At 36.9% G+C, this 17374-nt stretch overlaps 1 protein-coding gene across 3 annotated transcripts; it reads left to right on the top strand.

Moving 5' to 3' along the window:
• Nucleotides 1-63: 63 nt before the first annotated feature.
• On the top strand, nt 64-17311 carry Myo81F (unconventional myosin 81F). 3 transcript variants are annotated; one of them, XM_089839444.1, is made up of 26 exons: nt 64-284; nt 2831-2937; nt 3019-3081; nt 3150-3293; nt 3376-3484; nt 3632-4206; nt 4269-4511; nt 4588-4662; nt 4775-5217; nt 5344-6036; nt 6125-6148; nt 6271-6997; nt 7092-7490; nt 7562-7786; nt 7882-8016; nt 8102-8710; nt 9001-9121; nt 9199-9476; nt 9658-9791; nt 9857-10355; nt 10435-10675; nt 10838-11070; nt 11153-11392; nt 11468-11551; nt 11704-11823; nt 13354-17311. In XM_089839444.1, exons 1-26 carry the CDS (start codon nt 257-259, stop codon nt 13510-13512), a joined length of 6708 nt encoding a protein of 2235 aa, XP_089695570.1. In that variant the 5' UTR covers nt 64-256; the 3' UTR covers nt 13513-17311. The 3 variants fall into 3 exon arrangements, with proteins under 3 accessions (XP_089695570.1, XP_089695568.1, XP_089695569.1); XM_089839442.1 differs by having other exon boundaries at nt 10814-11070; XM_089839443.1 differs by lacking the exon at nt 6125-6148 and having other exon boundaries at nt 10814-11070.
• The last annotated feature ends 63 nt before the right edge of the window (nt 17312-17374 follow it).

Genomic DNA, 17374 nt, shown 5'->3' with positions numbered 1-17374 from the left:
ATTTTTAAAATAATCATGTCCAAAAAATAAAAAATCTGGCAGCCCTGCTTATTACTGAAGCCAAGAGGTTAGTTGGTGCAACTTTGCAAGTCGGGGGAGACCGAGTCGGGTTCGGTTTGAATATTCATCTCTTAACTAAATTAACAATATTACTAATTAATAATGGAATATTTCGGTAAAGTTGGTGTGTTTTTAGGTTTATATTTGTGTTTACTTAACCGGATTAACTCGTTATAACGGAATTGTCAGCGTAAAAATGGATAATTTCTCAGATTTCACCAGGGGTGAGTTAAGCCTTGGCTTCAAATTCATGATTTGTATGATTGTATGGTTATGCATGAGGAGCCCAACCCATTTCCTTTTAAAAATAGAGTACTCATCTAATTGGCCATGCTCTGATTAATCAACCTTCTCTAGGCCACTCTCGTTAGTAAACTGGCCCTAAATACATTGTAAATTGATTAGTCTACCATAGACCTACTTTTTTTACTAGTTTAAACTCCTTGAAAAGTTAGTTAATCTCTGAAATTGTATATCAAACAAATGGGTAAGCAGGAATAGATTACAACCTGTTTGGTGCTTGTTGCATGCTTTGGGAGATATTATTTTAAATATATTGTGTTGATTTAAACCATTAGCATTGTATGTAACTCTTAAAATATGGTATAAGATGTATATTGAATGGTACAATCCAACTTCAACATCGGTAATGAATAGGCTCATGAGATATCAATATATTGTGGTACTTTGTATATGCTTAAATATCATTAATAGAATCGCACAAATGTGATTGATTTTTAAATCTGGTTAATTAAGTCAATACACCTTTTGAAGAAATCTAAACCAATCATAGGCTTTTATAGATTTATCTTAATTTTTCAGTTTTTAGCTAGGTGTAGTTATATAACCAAACTTATTTCTCGCGCTGATGTAATGTATGTGTGTGTGTTTGTGAGTTAACCCCGGGTACACGAAAAACAAGCGCGGATAGAAACCCATTGAGGCAAGATCCACTATCACCTTGAAGCTCCTAATGTGAAAGAATTGCAAAAGAAAGTACATTAGTACTATGGTATGAGTTAACAGTTAAAGGAATAGACAAGCCTACTCTTTTCCCCTTGATATATTTATAAGTAGCGTAAGTGCAAAGATCCGGGTTTTATTTTTTAATTACGATTCCAGCTTTTCAATTAAATACCATTAATTAACCTATATGGGCGCCACCATTGACCCCTGTAATGAAGCTTCTCTGTATTATGTTTCACGTGTTAGTCCAAACGATGATTGGCTCATACACTCCGCCAGTAAGATAGCTCGTTTTACACGTAGTCTGCTGCGTAGTCGTTTTCTGGATCGGCTCACTCTTTTTAAAGTTATATTATTGGCCAACAGAGGGTGAGCAAAAGCCAATAAGATTTTAGACTAGGAAATTGGCGGAATTTTTGAAAATACAGAAAGGCACCTCACAGTATGGCCTAACACGAAGGGGTATTACGTTACATGCTCATATCTTCCTTAATATTGTGGATAAATACATGGTTCCAATTTTAAATATCCATATTTTTATATGATCTTTCCAATAAAAAATAAAAAATTCTAGGGTGAACCATTCCTTTAAGATTGGGATGCATGTTAAACAAGTTTTTCGGGACGCTTGTTAAGAAAAGATCCACTTTGGGCTCTTCAAAGTATTGGGAAAGAAACAATATGGGCATGGGCAAAGAATTCACTTAGTTAGATTGAGGCAACTCTGGAGTTTAGGGTTAATTTGATGGACGACTGTATCGAAGCCGATTTATTAGAAAGCGTGTATAGCGAAATATTTTCTTTATAGACCGGTTTGTGGAGTTGGTGCGGGGGGGGGGAATGCGGGCTCGGTAGCTAGAGTGAGAGATTCATTTTCAGGTAGAAAGGGCATTGTGTATAAAGACTGGGTTGCTGTTATTTATAGTTGTCGTTGAAACGTTTTCCTGGCCATTCAATGTATATATATGTATATCTAATTGTAATAGGTGTTTAGGTACGTGTGTGAAAGACATACAAGCTTTTACCATTATGATTTCTGAGTGTGTATGTTTGTGTGTGGAGGTTGGTAGACGAAAAGTCCTTTTTAGCTAGGTGTGGTAAGAACTTAATGTGCCCCAACCATTGGGCCATCTTGAATATTTCCTTAGGGAGTTAGAAATCCTGAATACTGTACTACATTAGCTCATACAAAATTAACGCGTCCTCCCCAACAACGCCTAGCTAATACCAGAAGGGGATAATAGAGGAAGGATGACACTCTGTATCCTCTTAATGCTTTATTTATGTAACGTCATTCTCCCCAGGCTCACCCTTTTAGTTTGCTTTCCCGCTCATCAAACTACAAATGGGCATCGCACCGTAAGGTGATTTAAATAGTTGTTTGGCACTAAATCCCCAGCAATCATCCCACAAACCTCGTCTTGACGTGGGACAAAATGCGCAAGCGCGTCTTGCCAAATATTTAAACGCTAATAGAGTAATGATGAGGGAACTATTTATCGTGTATGTGATTCGCTTTAGTAACCTTGCTCTAAGTGTTCCAATGTTGGGAAGAGTGACGTTACACTCACCCCTCTTTGTGGTACACTTCTCTCGAAGAGAAGTATTATATACTTCTGCTAATACGTAAATCTTTTTAAGTGACTTGTAAATGTAAATCAGAACCAATTATTTCTTAGAATCAAAGGTTTAAAGTATGATTTGTACTGGATGAAATTGTAAATAGTCTAAGAATAGAATTTCAATCTACGTGACTGTTTCAAGTTGCTTTAGTTGAACGAACCCAAAACATTTATTTTTTAAGGGTGTTCTCCCGAAGATGGGGTCCCTGATATGACAGTTATCAGTGGAATAGACGAAAAAGGAATAAATACTAATCTCAAAAACCGTTATAACAAGGATAACATATACGTATCCTTTTCAAAATTAACACTGTTGGGGGGGGGGATAAATAACTTGATATGTAATTTCTTTAATAATGATATTACTAAGACATATACGGGAACTATTTTGGTTGCCGTAAACCCTTACAAGGAGCTTAGTATTTATGAAACCGTAAGTGTAGTATATTCTGAAGTACGCAATTTCAAACAAAAAAAATCATCTTATATGTGGGTATTTAGGATTGGGTGCTAAAATACAGCGGTAAAAAAATAGGCCAACAAGAGCCTCATGTTTTCGCGATAGCGGAAGCGGCGTACAACAGTCTCCAATCAACGAATATTAATCAAGCTTGCGTTATTAGCGGGGAAAGTGGTGCAGGAAAAGTAATTAGATTCTTTAGATTCTTAAAATTAAAAGCTAGGTTTCTCGTTTCGAATTTGAGTCCAAAAACAAACCATTTTTCAGACGGAAACTACAAAATTTATTCTGCAATATTTATGTACTGTAACTAGTAATTCATCAACATGGGTGGAACAACAAATTATCGAAGCCAATACCATATTAGAAGCTTTCGGTAAGCTTCAAAACCTCGTTCCCATGTAACTTAGGCTTCATACATACTTGGAAAAGGTAGAATCCATTGTAATTCCAAGTTATGTATGAACCATGAAGTTGCTGGTTAGAAACCAGTTTAAAAAAAAACACCTCTAATTCATTGAAGGCAACGCGAAAACTGTTCGAAACGACAATTCCAGTCGGTTTGGAAAATTTATCCAAGTCTGTTTCGACTCCCGGTACCTGATAAAAGGATGCATTATTCAAGATTACTTATTGGAACAATCGAGAATCACGTTCCAATCGCCGATGGAACGAAATTACCACGTTTTCTACCAATTAGTGGCCGGAGCCAGGCGTAACGCCGACCTCCGCGATCAATTCATGATTGGAACCGCGGATTCTTACACGTACTTAAACCAGAGTGGTTGCACAACGATAGAAGGCGTCAATGACGCTTTTATGTTCGATTCTTTGAGACTGGCCATGTCTGTACTCAACATTCCTTACGAAATGTGCGATGGCATATTTGGGGTACTATCGGCCATCTTGTGGCTGGGAAATTTGATATTCGCTGACATCGACGGGGAGAAATGTCAATTAGCGGATTCTGACGAGGAAATCGTTATGACCGTCGCTACCCTCTTGGGTTTGGAACCCGAGAAATTAACTCATCTCGCTCTCTATCGACAAATTAATGTCAGGGGAAACGTCACTGAGATACCCCTGAAGTTGAACGAGGTCAGATTGGCGCGACTAGTTAATTGTTTCAAGGGCTAAATTGGAGAATGATTTGATTTTAGGCTCGAGACAACCGTCACGCGATGGCCAAAGCCCTTTATTCGAGAGTTTTTGCTTGGATTGTTAACTACTTGAACGCTTGTACAAACCCTGGCCAGGATAGCGACCGCTTCTTGGGAGTTTTGGATATATTTGGTTTTGAAAATTTCGACGTTAATTCCTTCGAACAACTTTGCATTAATTTCACAAACGAAAAACTGCACAAATTTTTCAATCATTACGTCTTCGCTCTCGAGCAAGAAATTGTGAGTTTTGGGGAGCGCGACTTAACAGTTTGTCCTCGCTCAAAATGTACTCACTCGAGTACACTTTCAATTTCAGTACCAGCAAGAAGGAATCGCATTTTCTCATATTACATTCACAGACAACTCTACTTGTCTAGAATTACTTGAAAAAGTAATTATTTCCTGGGTTTTTTACAGATGTTCATAGTGTATTTATCACTATTTACTTCTGTTCAAAACTCTTGATCGCGAACAAACGGAAACCAATTTCATCATTTCTTTAGCCCCCAAAATGCGTGTTACGCTTACTATCCGAAGAATGTCGCATGCCAAAAGGAACAGACTCGACATTTTTGACGAAACTTCATCAAGAATTTGAAAGTCACGCGAGTTACGTCAAAGGAGATGACAGGAGACGATGGGAGACGGAGTTTGGGGTCAGACACTACGCGGGGGAAGTGGTTTATACCGTCGAAGGGTTCTTGGAAAAGAATCGCGATGTTCAACAGGATCAACTCTTTGAATTGATGCTGCAATCGAAGAACACTTTCGTCAAGGAGTTGACCAAGTTTCAGGACCTTCTGGGAGTGACCATTAATAGATTAGGGTCCGGATCAGGGTCCACCGTTAATAGAAGTACAACTTCTAAAGGGCGACCTACCGTCGCTGATGCTTTCAGGCATCAACTCACTTCTTTGGTGGAGTTACTTCACTCCACGAATCCATGGTAAGTTCGAACCCTATTATCTCCATTCCTTATGGATGTAGACGCAAGTTGTCAGTATTGCTGGATCGAGAAAAATTTGGGCTATGGAAATGTTGCTTAGTTAGAATTGTGACGTTGTCCTATCAGGTACGTTCGTTGCATCAAACCCAACACTAAAAAAGCTTCCAACCATTTCGACGACCAACAAGTTTTAACCCAACTTCGTTACTTGGGAATGTTGGACATCATTAGAATTCGTCGCGAAGGTTTCCCCGTTCATATGGCATTCCTAGAATTTATGCATCGTTACCGATGTCTCCTTAAAAAGTCCAAGATTCCAGTTGACCCTCCAGTCGCTGTTAAATTCATTTTGCAAACGTTAAACATGCCGCAAATGGAATGGCAAATTGGGAAGTCCAAAGTCTTTCTTCGCGATAAAGTCCACGATCCTATGGAAGACAAACGGAAGGCCATCCTGAACGGAATGGCGGTAATCATTCAAAAGATTTGGAGAGGACACGTGAAACGCAAGGAGTTCCTGAAGAATAGGAAAGCGGCCGTTATGGTTCAGAAATACTTCCGGGGACATCGTCAGAAAATTGCCTTTTTGCATCAACGAAGAGCCGCCATTACCATTCAGGCTTTTGTTCGAGGAATGTTCGCCAGAGAGGTGGCCGCCGCTTTGAGGGAAATGAGGCGAGTTGAGGAGGAAATGAAACGAAAGGAGATGGAAGAGGAAGAGAAGCGGAAGGTGGAAGAGGAGAAAAATAACATCGAACAAAATGTGGAGGAAACCGAATTGGAGGAACAAGAACGGTTACTTCTTGAAGAATCCATCATGTAAGTTTCTCTACTTAGTCTTTAGCGGGTGTCCTAACAGTGCTTGGGTGAATGTAGCCTAACTAATTCTAATTTAAACACTGTGCAGCCAGCAATTGGCAGAGGATGATGGGTAGGATTTTATATAATATACGCACTTATTTGCTTTGTAAACAATTAATTCAATTAGGAGTATAGTTAGGACTAATTGTTTTTACTTACCCTTTTGTAATTAAAAAATAAAAACGAAATTAGGAATGCTCAAAAGGAATTGGAAGTCATAAGTAGTTTAGTGGAATGGAACGTTAAACGCGCCCAAGATGTGTCCGATTGTTTGGACCTGGATGAAATGTTCTCGTTTCTTGCCGATCTTCAAGATCCTAAGGCCAGCACCCAACAGTTTGTGTCCGATATTAGTGACCAAATGGATTCCATCCTTCAAGACGCGGAGGCCAGTGAGGAATTGACCGCGGCTGACGGTAGCAGCGATACTGAACCGGAAGAGAGTGTAGTCACCGAAATAGCCGCTGGTCTGTCACCCTCACCTTCTCCGAGTCCTTTACCACCTCCGAGCCCAATTTACATGAGTCCTCCTGGTTCACCAGCCAATAAATTACTTGAAAAGACTGGAGGTACTTCGGTTCCACCTATCCCACCGCCGCCGCCACCACCACCTCCGCCTCCACCGCCCCCACCACCACCGCCGCCGCCACCAATGCCCCAAATGTCACCCTCGACCTGTCAATCGCCCCCTGTTGAAAGAGAAATGTCCCCGTCACCCTTGCCTCCTCCTTTACCTTTCAACGGAGGTCCTACCATACCTCCTAATGTTGTTTCTAATGGTGACGTCAAAAGAAATACTCAATTGTTACCCCAATCGCCACCGCTCACTGGGATACTTGTTAATGGAAAGAAGAGCGTCATGCCACTTTCACCGGCACTCTCCGCGGCTAATAGGGAATCTATGGGCAGAGTTACGCCGGTTAGTCTTTAGTCTTAGGATATTCTACAACTCTAAATTGACGTTATTTATGGCTCTATACATTTCATTTTTTTCTGACGCGATCTCTCATCAGGATATGGCTGAACTTCGAAATCACTATCGCGCTGGCAACGCCAAACGTCAAGTCAGCACTCAACCCGAACCTGAAGAAACCGAACGCGACTTACGTCGCAAACAACGAGTCGAACGTAGACTGAACGAAATTGAGACTGAAGAACAACATCGTTTCGAAGGCGGAGAAGACGATAGCAAACACTACGACATGATCGAATTCGCCGAGAAATATTTTAACCTTCATAGCAGAGACGCTGGAGGAACCGTGATGAGAACGTTAACCCGACGAAGAAAATCTTCGGGTGATTGCATTCCGAAATATGAAATGGTCACTTACACCAGAAATAGCTACATTCCAACTTCACACATTCACATGTACGATCCCGAAAATGTTGTCATCGCCTGTACAATATTTAAGGTAAACAGTTGACTGACAACCAGGCTTAACGACAACGAACCAATGGGGAATTGGGTGTAATGTTCTTGTAGGACCTCTGTAAATACCTGAAGGGAGATTTGAAAGCGGAAGGGGAAGTCCAAGTGATCCAAAGCATCATCAGTTACGGAATCGAACGCGAGGAACTGCGAGATGAAATACTGGTTCAATTGGTTCGACAGTCGACAAATAATTCGTGTCGCGAATCGACCCTGAGAGCCTGGCTTCTCCTGTCCTTATGCGCCGTCGCGTTTTATCCCAGCAAGACACTAGCCAAAGTAAGTACTTTCTTCGTCTTTCCCTCGTGTACAAGTACTCGAAGATGGTTTCCATATAGTCTAAATAAAAACGCGAAACCCATCTTTCGCTATAGTACTTTTACAGTTTTCTTCGTAAAAACATGCGCGAAGACTTGACAATAAGACGATACGCCGAATGGTGTCTCGAAAATCTGCAATGTGCCAAAGTTACTAGCCGAAAAATGCCCCCATCATCCTTAGAAATTAATGTAAGTTATATTAGAATTACACTCTAAAAGAAGCTAGGCATACTCTAAAAACCCTCGAGTAACTCTACGTCAAAACGGGCAATAGGCTGTAAGAAGTTTGGGCAACTTAGTATGTCGTTTCTTCTTCATGGATGGACGCACCAAAGCGATAGATATTCATCCATCGGACACGGCGACTGACGCCATGCAAAGATTAGCCGCGAAGATAGGGTTACGTTCTCTAGAAGGTTGGGCCTTGTACGAAAGTACCCCCGAACGTGACCACGTCATCAAAGGTTACGAATATCTGGCTGATATCATTTGCCAATGGGAAACTTGTTGTCGAACCTCGGCGACGTTTACTAAGTACAATACCATATCCAGGAAGGGACCGACGCAAGCTTTAGGGGGCGGGGAATGCCGATTTTTGTTCCGGAAGAGATTATTTCGTAGTAGTCGTGAAATTCCTCAAGATCCAGTCGAAGTCAACTTGCTCTACGCGCAAGCCGTGCATTCCGTTGTTCGAGCTGATGAGTTCCCGGTTAACGATAGGATCGCTTTGCAATTAGCCGGATTGCAAGCGCAAGTCACGGTGGGAGAACCGCAACAGGGAAGACTCGATAGATATAACGACGTTGGTAATTACATTTGTCGACGAATTAGGACCACAAAGAGGGACATCGATTGGGTACAGGCCATTGCCGAGGCTCATAAGGTAAGTGCAATATCTTTTTTTTGGTTTTGCGAATTTGGGGCTTTTTTATTTTGTGAATAAAGTGGTTATTGGAATATTTTAATGATAATTAAAGCGAGTTCATTACTATTAATTATTATACATTAAATTATGGTAAAACTCGGCGCGGTATATCAGAGGAGCGTTATTTTAGTGTTAGATCTAAAGTATTTAAAACTTCGTGGGACAGTTCTGTTTTAAGTTTGGGAATTTCTCTCTTTTTGGCGGCATCCGTGGTTGCCCTGAAACACATGGTGTCCTTTCTATTATAGGCTTACGGTATGGGTAAATCTGACTTGGTGGCCAAAGTCTGGTATCTGTCGGTTGTAATGCAGTACCCTCTCTACGGGAGTGCCCTATTCCCAGTCATCTACAAGGGTTACTTGTCCTATGGTAATTACCTCTCCTCCTTACAATTGCCCCCCAAGTTCTTAAGTATCTATCATAATGTTGAGGACAATAACCAACAGGCCACCACCTTATACTGGGAGTCAATGCAGACGGAATCCTGATGGTCAATCCCAGCGATAAGAATATCTTGAACGCTTATCGTTATTGCGATTTGGAATCCGTCATGGTAGACCCCAGTGATGATATCATTACGTTCAACCTACTTAGAGGGTTGCAGGATACTCATAAGTGTTTCATCTTCGAAACACCCCAAAAGCAAGACATTGCTAATCTAGTCGCTAGCTACTCGCCCGCTCATGCCACTTGGCTCAAACCACCCTACGAATACAGCCGAAGGGTAAATACACCCAAATACTATCTTTCCCTGATTCATCTTCAGTGCCGGATTGGGTTCCCACGAGGAACAGTAGATCAATTGACCTAATGTTACTGTGGCGTCATAAATAAACAATTCGGCACTGTTACTAGTAAAGTATTTTACCCTGACCCTGGTTCCCTTTCTCGCTGCGCCATAATAGATTAAGCTCACGTTCGAGGACCGTCAGAAACTATACAATGACATTATAAATTGTCGACGTGCCTTAGTAGACAGTGGCTTGCTCAGGAAACCCATGGAAGAAGCGGTCGGCTTGTTCAGAAGTACCCTAAGAAAGTAAGCCTTCCCCCTGTACTTAACCTATCCTAACTTAACCTCCTCGTCGCGAACCTTTTACTTAGATTAAACCGCAGTAAACTGGAGAAACTTCGCCTCGAATACGGTGAAATGGAGGAAGGATACAAATCTTTCCGCCACAGTTATTGGGCATTCAGTAAGAGTCCCATGTTTCAAAGTTTAACGGTCATCAACGAACCAGAGGCCGAAGAGAACGCTCTGCGTATCTTTTCGTCTATTTTGGCCTATTCGGGACTTCTGGAGGAGGATGAAGAGTGGCAGGGTGAACGCGACCATTTACAATTAGCGCAGACCATTTTGGAACGTTCCATGGAGAAGGAGTGTTTGACGAACGATCTCTTCTTGCAACTGATCAAACAGACGACTGATCATCCTGATCCGAATAGCCGCGTCAATTTGCGTCATTGGCAATTACTGTCGTTAGCCACGACTGTAATTTTTCCGACTGATCGAAGAATTCTGGGATATTTACAAGCTCACCTCAGAAGATGCTCAATGGACGAAGTCACTGAGGAAGGACAATACGCTCAGTTCTCCTTTAGGGTAAGTACAGCTCCTCTTATATAGTAATCCTTCAAGGTGAAAAGGTCAATCCTGATGTTGGGTCTTATTTGGTCCTTAGTGCCTTATAAGGACTCTGGAAACACGTGGTCGCAAATGGCCACCGTCGAAACACGAGATTTCTTGTACTATCAGTCGTCGTTTGATTCATACCAGAATACAGTTCTTAGACGGCCAATTCCAAGCGGTCGAATTCGATCCCAGCGCTTCCATGACCGAAGTCTTGGACATGATTCAAACGAAAATAGGATTACGCCAAGGGGTTAAAGGTTACGCCATTTACGAAGTCATTGGGAGTGCTGGTAAATACATAAGACTATAATTTATAGTCATTTTAAACTTTTCTCTATTCAATATAGCTCTGCCATTGTTATAAAAAAAGCTTGCTTTGATGAGCGAGCTATAAGGTTTTTAAGTACATTGCGCGTGTTTTACTACAGTACTGGGTACTGTGTGTCTTTCAGAAAGGGCCCTGTTACCCGATGAGAAAGTTGCCGATGCCATGGCAAGATGGGAACGTTGGCAACAATCGCAAGGCAAAGCTGGTTCCAAAAAACAACAGGTTTTCTTGTTTAAGAAACATTTGTTCTTCGAGACATACATCGATCTTAGGGATCCCGTTGAGAAGGAATTAATCTATCATCAAATTGTCTTCAATATCAGACACGATCATTTCCCCGTCACCGAACAAGAAGCGGTAAGTTGAACCAGTGTTTAAATATTTCGGGTTTGACCAACTAACTTCGGAAGCTCCTAACACGGTGGTTGTTCTTCCAAAGGTAATGTTGTGCGCGTTGAAAGTTCAACAAGAACTGGGTGACATCACCGATAAACAAGCCGATTACAAACAAATCATGTCCGCCTGTTTACCCCCGCGACTTCTAGCCACGATTCGACCAGACGCGATTGAAATGCAACACCAAATACTCTCCGGAATGACCGTGGAACAAAGTAAACGGGCCTTCCTAGCACTTATTCAGTCATGGCCTCTTCATAGGTCCACCATATTTGAAGTCACTGTAAGTACCATTGACTATTTGACTTAAATACCGAATTTTTGAAACATTGGATAAGATTAACAATTACTTCTTCAGCAAACTTACACTTCAACGTGGCCCAAATCGTTGTGGTTAGCCATTGATCAAGTCGGTGTACATCTTTTGGAACTCAGATCGAGGGTGAGTACAATTACGTTTATATATATATATATATATATATATTTATAAGTTGTTTGTCTTATTAATCAAATTAGCCTTAGTAGTTTATTTTTCGCAAGCCATAATAGTTAAGCCTAACCAATAAATTTTTGTTCGTTAATCAATCATTTTAGAACATTTTTTGTACTTGCGAGTACGAAAACATCGTAAACTATAGTCCCTCATTGAACAGCCTTATGATCGTGACAGGGGCCGGTCGTAAAGGATCAAAATACATTTTCACAACTAGTCAGGTAAGATTTAAAATAATGTAGTTTTTTTTCGTGTGTATTGGAGCGTCACACACAAACACACACACACACACTAACACACATGGCACAAACAAAATATCAACGCATTATCTACGTTTCGTATGAAATAACATACACGTAGATACAAAAAAGATATAGCTACGTGTGTGGGGAGTGGGACACGTGGTGCTTGCTTTTAAAAGGCTGGGATCCCATGCTGGGATGCATAAAGGCGCTATTTTTGGGGGGAGGGCGGTTAAACTACCCAGGATTTGGTTTTTCCATCCAGGTTGTAAAGAATTATTTTGACTAAGGGATTATGCCTGGTGAAATAGTTGAATTTCTTACTGACAGTTAGGGGGTTAGGGGTCACCTTGGAAATGTATAAGAGCTTCGCCTGTCAGTTTGAAATATTTGCGCTCTATTGTTGGTTTCAAAACGTAAACGCTCTCTCTACATTTTGAAGGGATACTGAAATGTTCAGACAGTGATTTTGATATACTTTTATTAGTATACATCCGTAAATTAAGTGGTTTTCTGGCTATTTAAGTCTCTCTTTAAACTTTACAAGTTATTTTTTTCTACCGAATTTAAAGGGAAAGGGGTGTGATTTTAATGGGAAAGTTTTTCACAAAATAATATAATATAACACAATGTAAAATAATATGATATAAAACAATATGATATAATATGATATAAAATGATATGATATAAAACAATATTATATAATATGATATAAAACAATATTATATAATATGATATAAAACAATATAAAATAATATGATATAAAACAATATAAAATAATAAATGCATGGATAAAGAATGCGCGTGCGTAAATTTGTTTTCACGCTATAGATAGTTTTCACACGTGGGGGATTCATACCATTTACACCAGGAGGCCGGACTATCTGGCGGACAAAAACTCGTCTGCTTTTGTCCTCCAGATAGCCCGGCTTCCTGGTGTAAATGGTATGAATCCTCCACGTGTGAAAACTATCTACAGGATAGGCAACTCCCTATCTCGAGCGACAGCTTATTCCGTATATACTCTATTACAACATCGGTTGTCAGCACGCGTAAAGGTAGGTCTCTATGTAACCTAGCCTTGCGCGTGCTGACAAGAGAGAAAAAACTTCAGGATATTTTAAACGATTTTAAATCCTGAAGATCCTGAAGTTTTTTGTCTCTTGTCAGCACGCGCAAGGCTAGATCATATAGAAACCTAGCTTTGCCCGTGCTGACAACCGACGTTGTAACAGAGTATATACGGAATAAGCTGTCGCTCGAGATAGGGAGATGCCGATCCTATAGAGCTATTTCAGAGGGGGTAATGGCTACGTCACCAATGCTATTTGCCCATAGAGAAAATCTGCACAAAATGGCCGCCCTGGTCCGCCAAAGGCAGGCCCAATTTTCGTAGCAGACGAAATTTTTCCCCCACTGAAATAGCTCTATAGCGTGAAAACAAATTTCCGCACGCGCATTCTTTATCCATGATAAATGGTTATCACAATTGTTATTTGTGTGATTTAGGCAACTCAAATAGCCAATCTGATCAAGGACTACACCAGCGTCATGACCAATGAACAACGCCCAGTTGAAATCAGTCGCAGGCGCTTATCAGGAACTAAGGAAAGAGTGCGTCCCGTTAGGCCTAACACTAACTCTACTTCTATAGAAGAAGCCGTTTAAAATAGGCTTTATGGCACAAACAACACAAACAAACAAACAAACAACCAACCACCTCCCCAAGTAAGCTTTAGTTCAATTTATAACTTTCCAAACATACATGAATGTCATGAAACAAATTCATGTTCCACAATTTAAAAAAAAAAAAAACTTTACAAACGCTCTAAAGATAATGTCAAATATTATTATTATGGAAAGGGGAGGGGCTAAATATTTATGGGCGGGGCGGTTTAATATCTTAAATATATGCTTAATTAATCAGGGTTCAATGGGAAGAAAATTTCTCCCAATTTCATTGTTTTTAAATTTTGGCTTAGGAAATTGTGTAAAATATATTATACCTATACGAGTTTATTCGGAACTTATGGGAATTCATGGTCGGGAGTTTGACCCGGAAGGGGGGGGGGTGCGCGAAAATTCATTATATTTTCGTGAGAATTGACGAATTTCATGGAAATTCATTGGAGATTATATATTCACGGAAAGCTTATTAAAAATGATGAGACTCAATTGAAATTCATTGTAAATTACTTTTGAAATTCATGAGGATCCATTGAAATTCATTGTAAATTACTTTTGAAATTCATGAGGATCCATTGAAATTCATTGTAAATTACTTTTGAAATTCATGAGGATCCATTGAAATTCATTGTAAATTACTTTTGAAATTCATGAGGATCCATTGAAATTCATTGTAAATTACTTTTGAAATTACTTGGAAATTCATGAGGATCCATTGAAATTTATTTCAAATTACTTGGAAACTCATGGAAATTGAGGAAATTCATTTGAAATTCCTTGAAAATTATTTGGGAACTCATGGAAAAATTAATGATGAAACTCCATAGAAATTCATGAGGATCCATTGAAATTCATTGTAAATTACTTTTGAAATTACTTGGAAATTCATGAGGATCCATTGAAATTTATTTCAAATTACTTGACTCCATTGAAATTCCTTGAAAATTATTGGGGAACTCATGGAAAAATTAATAATGAAACTCCATTGAAATTCCCTGGAAATTACTAACTTACGGAGAAAATTCATGGAAATTCATGATTTTATATACTTGTTTCTTAATGCGACGATCTCTCTCTCTTTTTAAATTATTTAAGCATTTTTAAAGTTAAACAAATTGAAAGGGGAAAGAAAAATTAAAATTAAATGCGTGTACCACCTAGTCATATTTTAGGTTAAACGCCACTTTAATTATAGTTAATTAAGCCTTTTTTTAATTAATTAATTAGTAGTTAATTTTTAAAAATGGAAGGGATGTATAAGGATCTGTATATAAATATTTGGACCCAAAACAAAAAAAAAAAAAAAAAAACAATTTTGAAATTATAAAACTTCAAACCAAATGAATTGTGTTGCGTTTTTCCATGTTCTCAAATTTATTAATTGAATTATTTAAAGTACTTAACAAACAAACAAACAAAAGTATACGCAAAAACGTAAGTGAGATTATTTATTTCATTGGTTAGTTAAAAAAAGAAAAATTAGATTTTAATATGAAAAACTTTACCGTTGGAATAAGATATTATATTTATTTTAATTTTTGCATTTAAGCATGCAAAGAAAGCAATTACAATTTTTTGCCCCCTTTTTTAATTAATTAATTAATTAATATTTATATTCATAATCACGTCTTTTAAAATAAATTAATCAACTTTTTAAACTTTAATTAATTATTAATCTTTAAGGTTAATTTTAATTTAACGCACTGCTGCATTTAAAAACATCTTTAACTTCGAGTCCATAAATTGTAATTGCTTATTTTTTAATTAATAATCAAGGAAATTACATTTTTAATTTAATTTAATTTTTTTCCCAATTATGTGATATTTTTAATTTTTTTTAATTAAACGACCAATTTTTCCGTTTTTTTTTTTTTTTTTTAGATATTTTTAAAAGTAATAATCACTCTTAATAACTATCATATATCCAAGAAGCAATTAAATTAAATTAATCGTTAATCAAAACACCCCGCGCGCGCGCGATCCAGAGACTAATTAAATATTTGTAAATGTTAAAATAAATTACGATAACGAACGTATTCTGTCCAAATGCCAAATTTTAAGTTAAAGGGGAAAATAAGAGATTAAAAATTGACCAAAAAAAATTGGATTGAATTAGTTATAGTTTTAAGGTGGAAAAATTCCCAAAAAAAAAGGTGCTGCTTGTAATTGTCGTTAGTTGTTTAATTAATTAATTAATTATACTTAAATGGGTAGTATCACGGAATAATTAAGTTCAAATTAGAATAGATCTTAATTGGGGCTTTAAAATAAGACCAATTTGAACAAAATCGGTCTATAAATAAGGAAGTTATAATATTATCATGATTTACATGATTAATCATGACAACTTTCTTTTGTTTATTTACCGTTTTGTGACGTCATTGGTCACGTTTTAAAGCTTAATTATTTTTATTATCTATTCAAATCTGTCATGGCTCACTTATCATATAAATTTCATTGTATAAACTATACTATTTCCTTCAAAAAAAAACAAACAAACAAACATTTAAATAATAAGCAAGTAAACAAAAAACAACAACTTTTATTGGGGGATCATAATTTACAAAAATAAATATAAAAAAGAATAAAAAAAAAATAACAAAATTTATACGTGTAATATATACAGTTTATACAAAACTATTTATACTGTGTGCCTGTGTGTCATTTAAAAAAAAACAAACAAAGAAACAAACAAACAAACATTGCCAATATTGTAAGTTTAAAAAAAAAGAAATTATTTAGTGCCAGGAATTTAAATTTCTCAAAAAAATACCAAAAAAAATTCTTTAAACGTAAAACTTTTTGCGCCGCTCTCTCTATAAACAAACAAACAAACAAACAATTACAAAATTATATATGTAAATTTTTTTGGCGAAAAATTTAATTGTTCATAGAAAAAAAAAATTTTTGTCCCCATCGTTTTATAGAATGTGAAAAAAAAAAATTAATTAAAATTATCAGATTAAGAAAAAAAAAAATCATAACAAAAGTTCAAATATGAAAAATTACGTAAATATTCTTAAATCAAAAAAAAATTAATATCAGTGAACCAAAAAAAAAAAAAAAAAAAAATAATATGGAGTATTTTGTAAACAAACAGGACCAGCAGTTAAAAATGCAAAAAATAACTAATTAATTAATTAATATTAATTAGCAAAATAATTATAGCATTTATAATAAATTTTTGACATTTAATGTTCATTATATTTATTAATCTTAAAATTAAAAAACACATTTTTTTTTTTTTTTTCAATATTTTTGCAATATATTTTAGCTCAGGTAAAATACTTAAATTTTAATCACTAATCGATATACTTAATTGTCTTTTACGCTTATTAAAATTAGGTTAATTAACTTAATACAGAAAAAGGGACAATTTGCATAAAGAAAAAAAAATGTGTGAAAAATTTGTGTAAATGTAAAATTTTTCTGGAACAAAAAAAAAATCGCGTTAACTAGTCTTCATTTTAAAAAACAAAAAAAAACCAAATACCAAAAAAAAAAAAAACAAAAACATTAATTTAAATGTAATTAAATATTTAGATCAAGGAAATTTTTGTAAGAAACGTTTTTTAAAATTCCTTCTGCTTAATTTTTAAATCATTTTAATTTTTTTTTAATTTAATTTAATTTAATTTAAGTTTATAATTTAATACGAAAATCGGATTGGAATTTTAAATTAAAGAAAAAAATATTATCGTGAATTTGAAAGAAAAACAAAATGGATCAAATTAGAGAAATTATTCCAAACTCCCTAATTGTATATGTTGATGAGTTTGTTCTTTTTTTAGAATTTTTGTAATGTCTTCCAAATAATAAAGTGATCCATAAAAAAATAGGTTGT

Source organism: Phalangium opilio, unplaced genomic scaffold, assembly GCF_054372755.1.
Source record: "Phalangium opilio isolate 3A_F unplaced genomic scaffold, DU_Popi_V2 ptg000048l_1, whole genome shotgun sequence".
Classification (NCBI taxonomy): Eukaryota; Metazoa; Arthropoda; class Arachnida; order Opiliones; family Phalangiidae; genus Phalangium; species Phalangium opilio.
The sequence above is the reverse complement of the archived record's forward strand: the minus strand, read 5'-3'. Positions and strand labels throughout refer to the sequence as shown.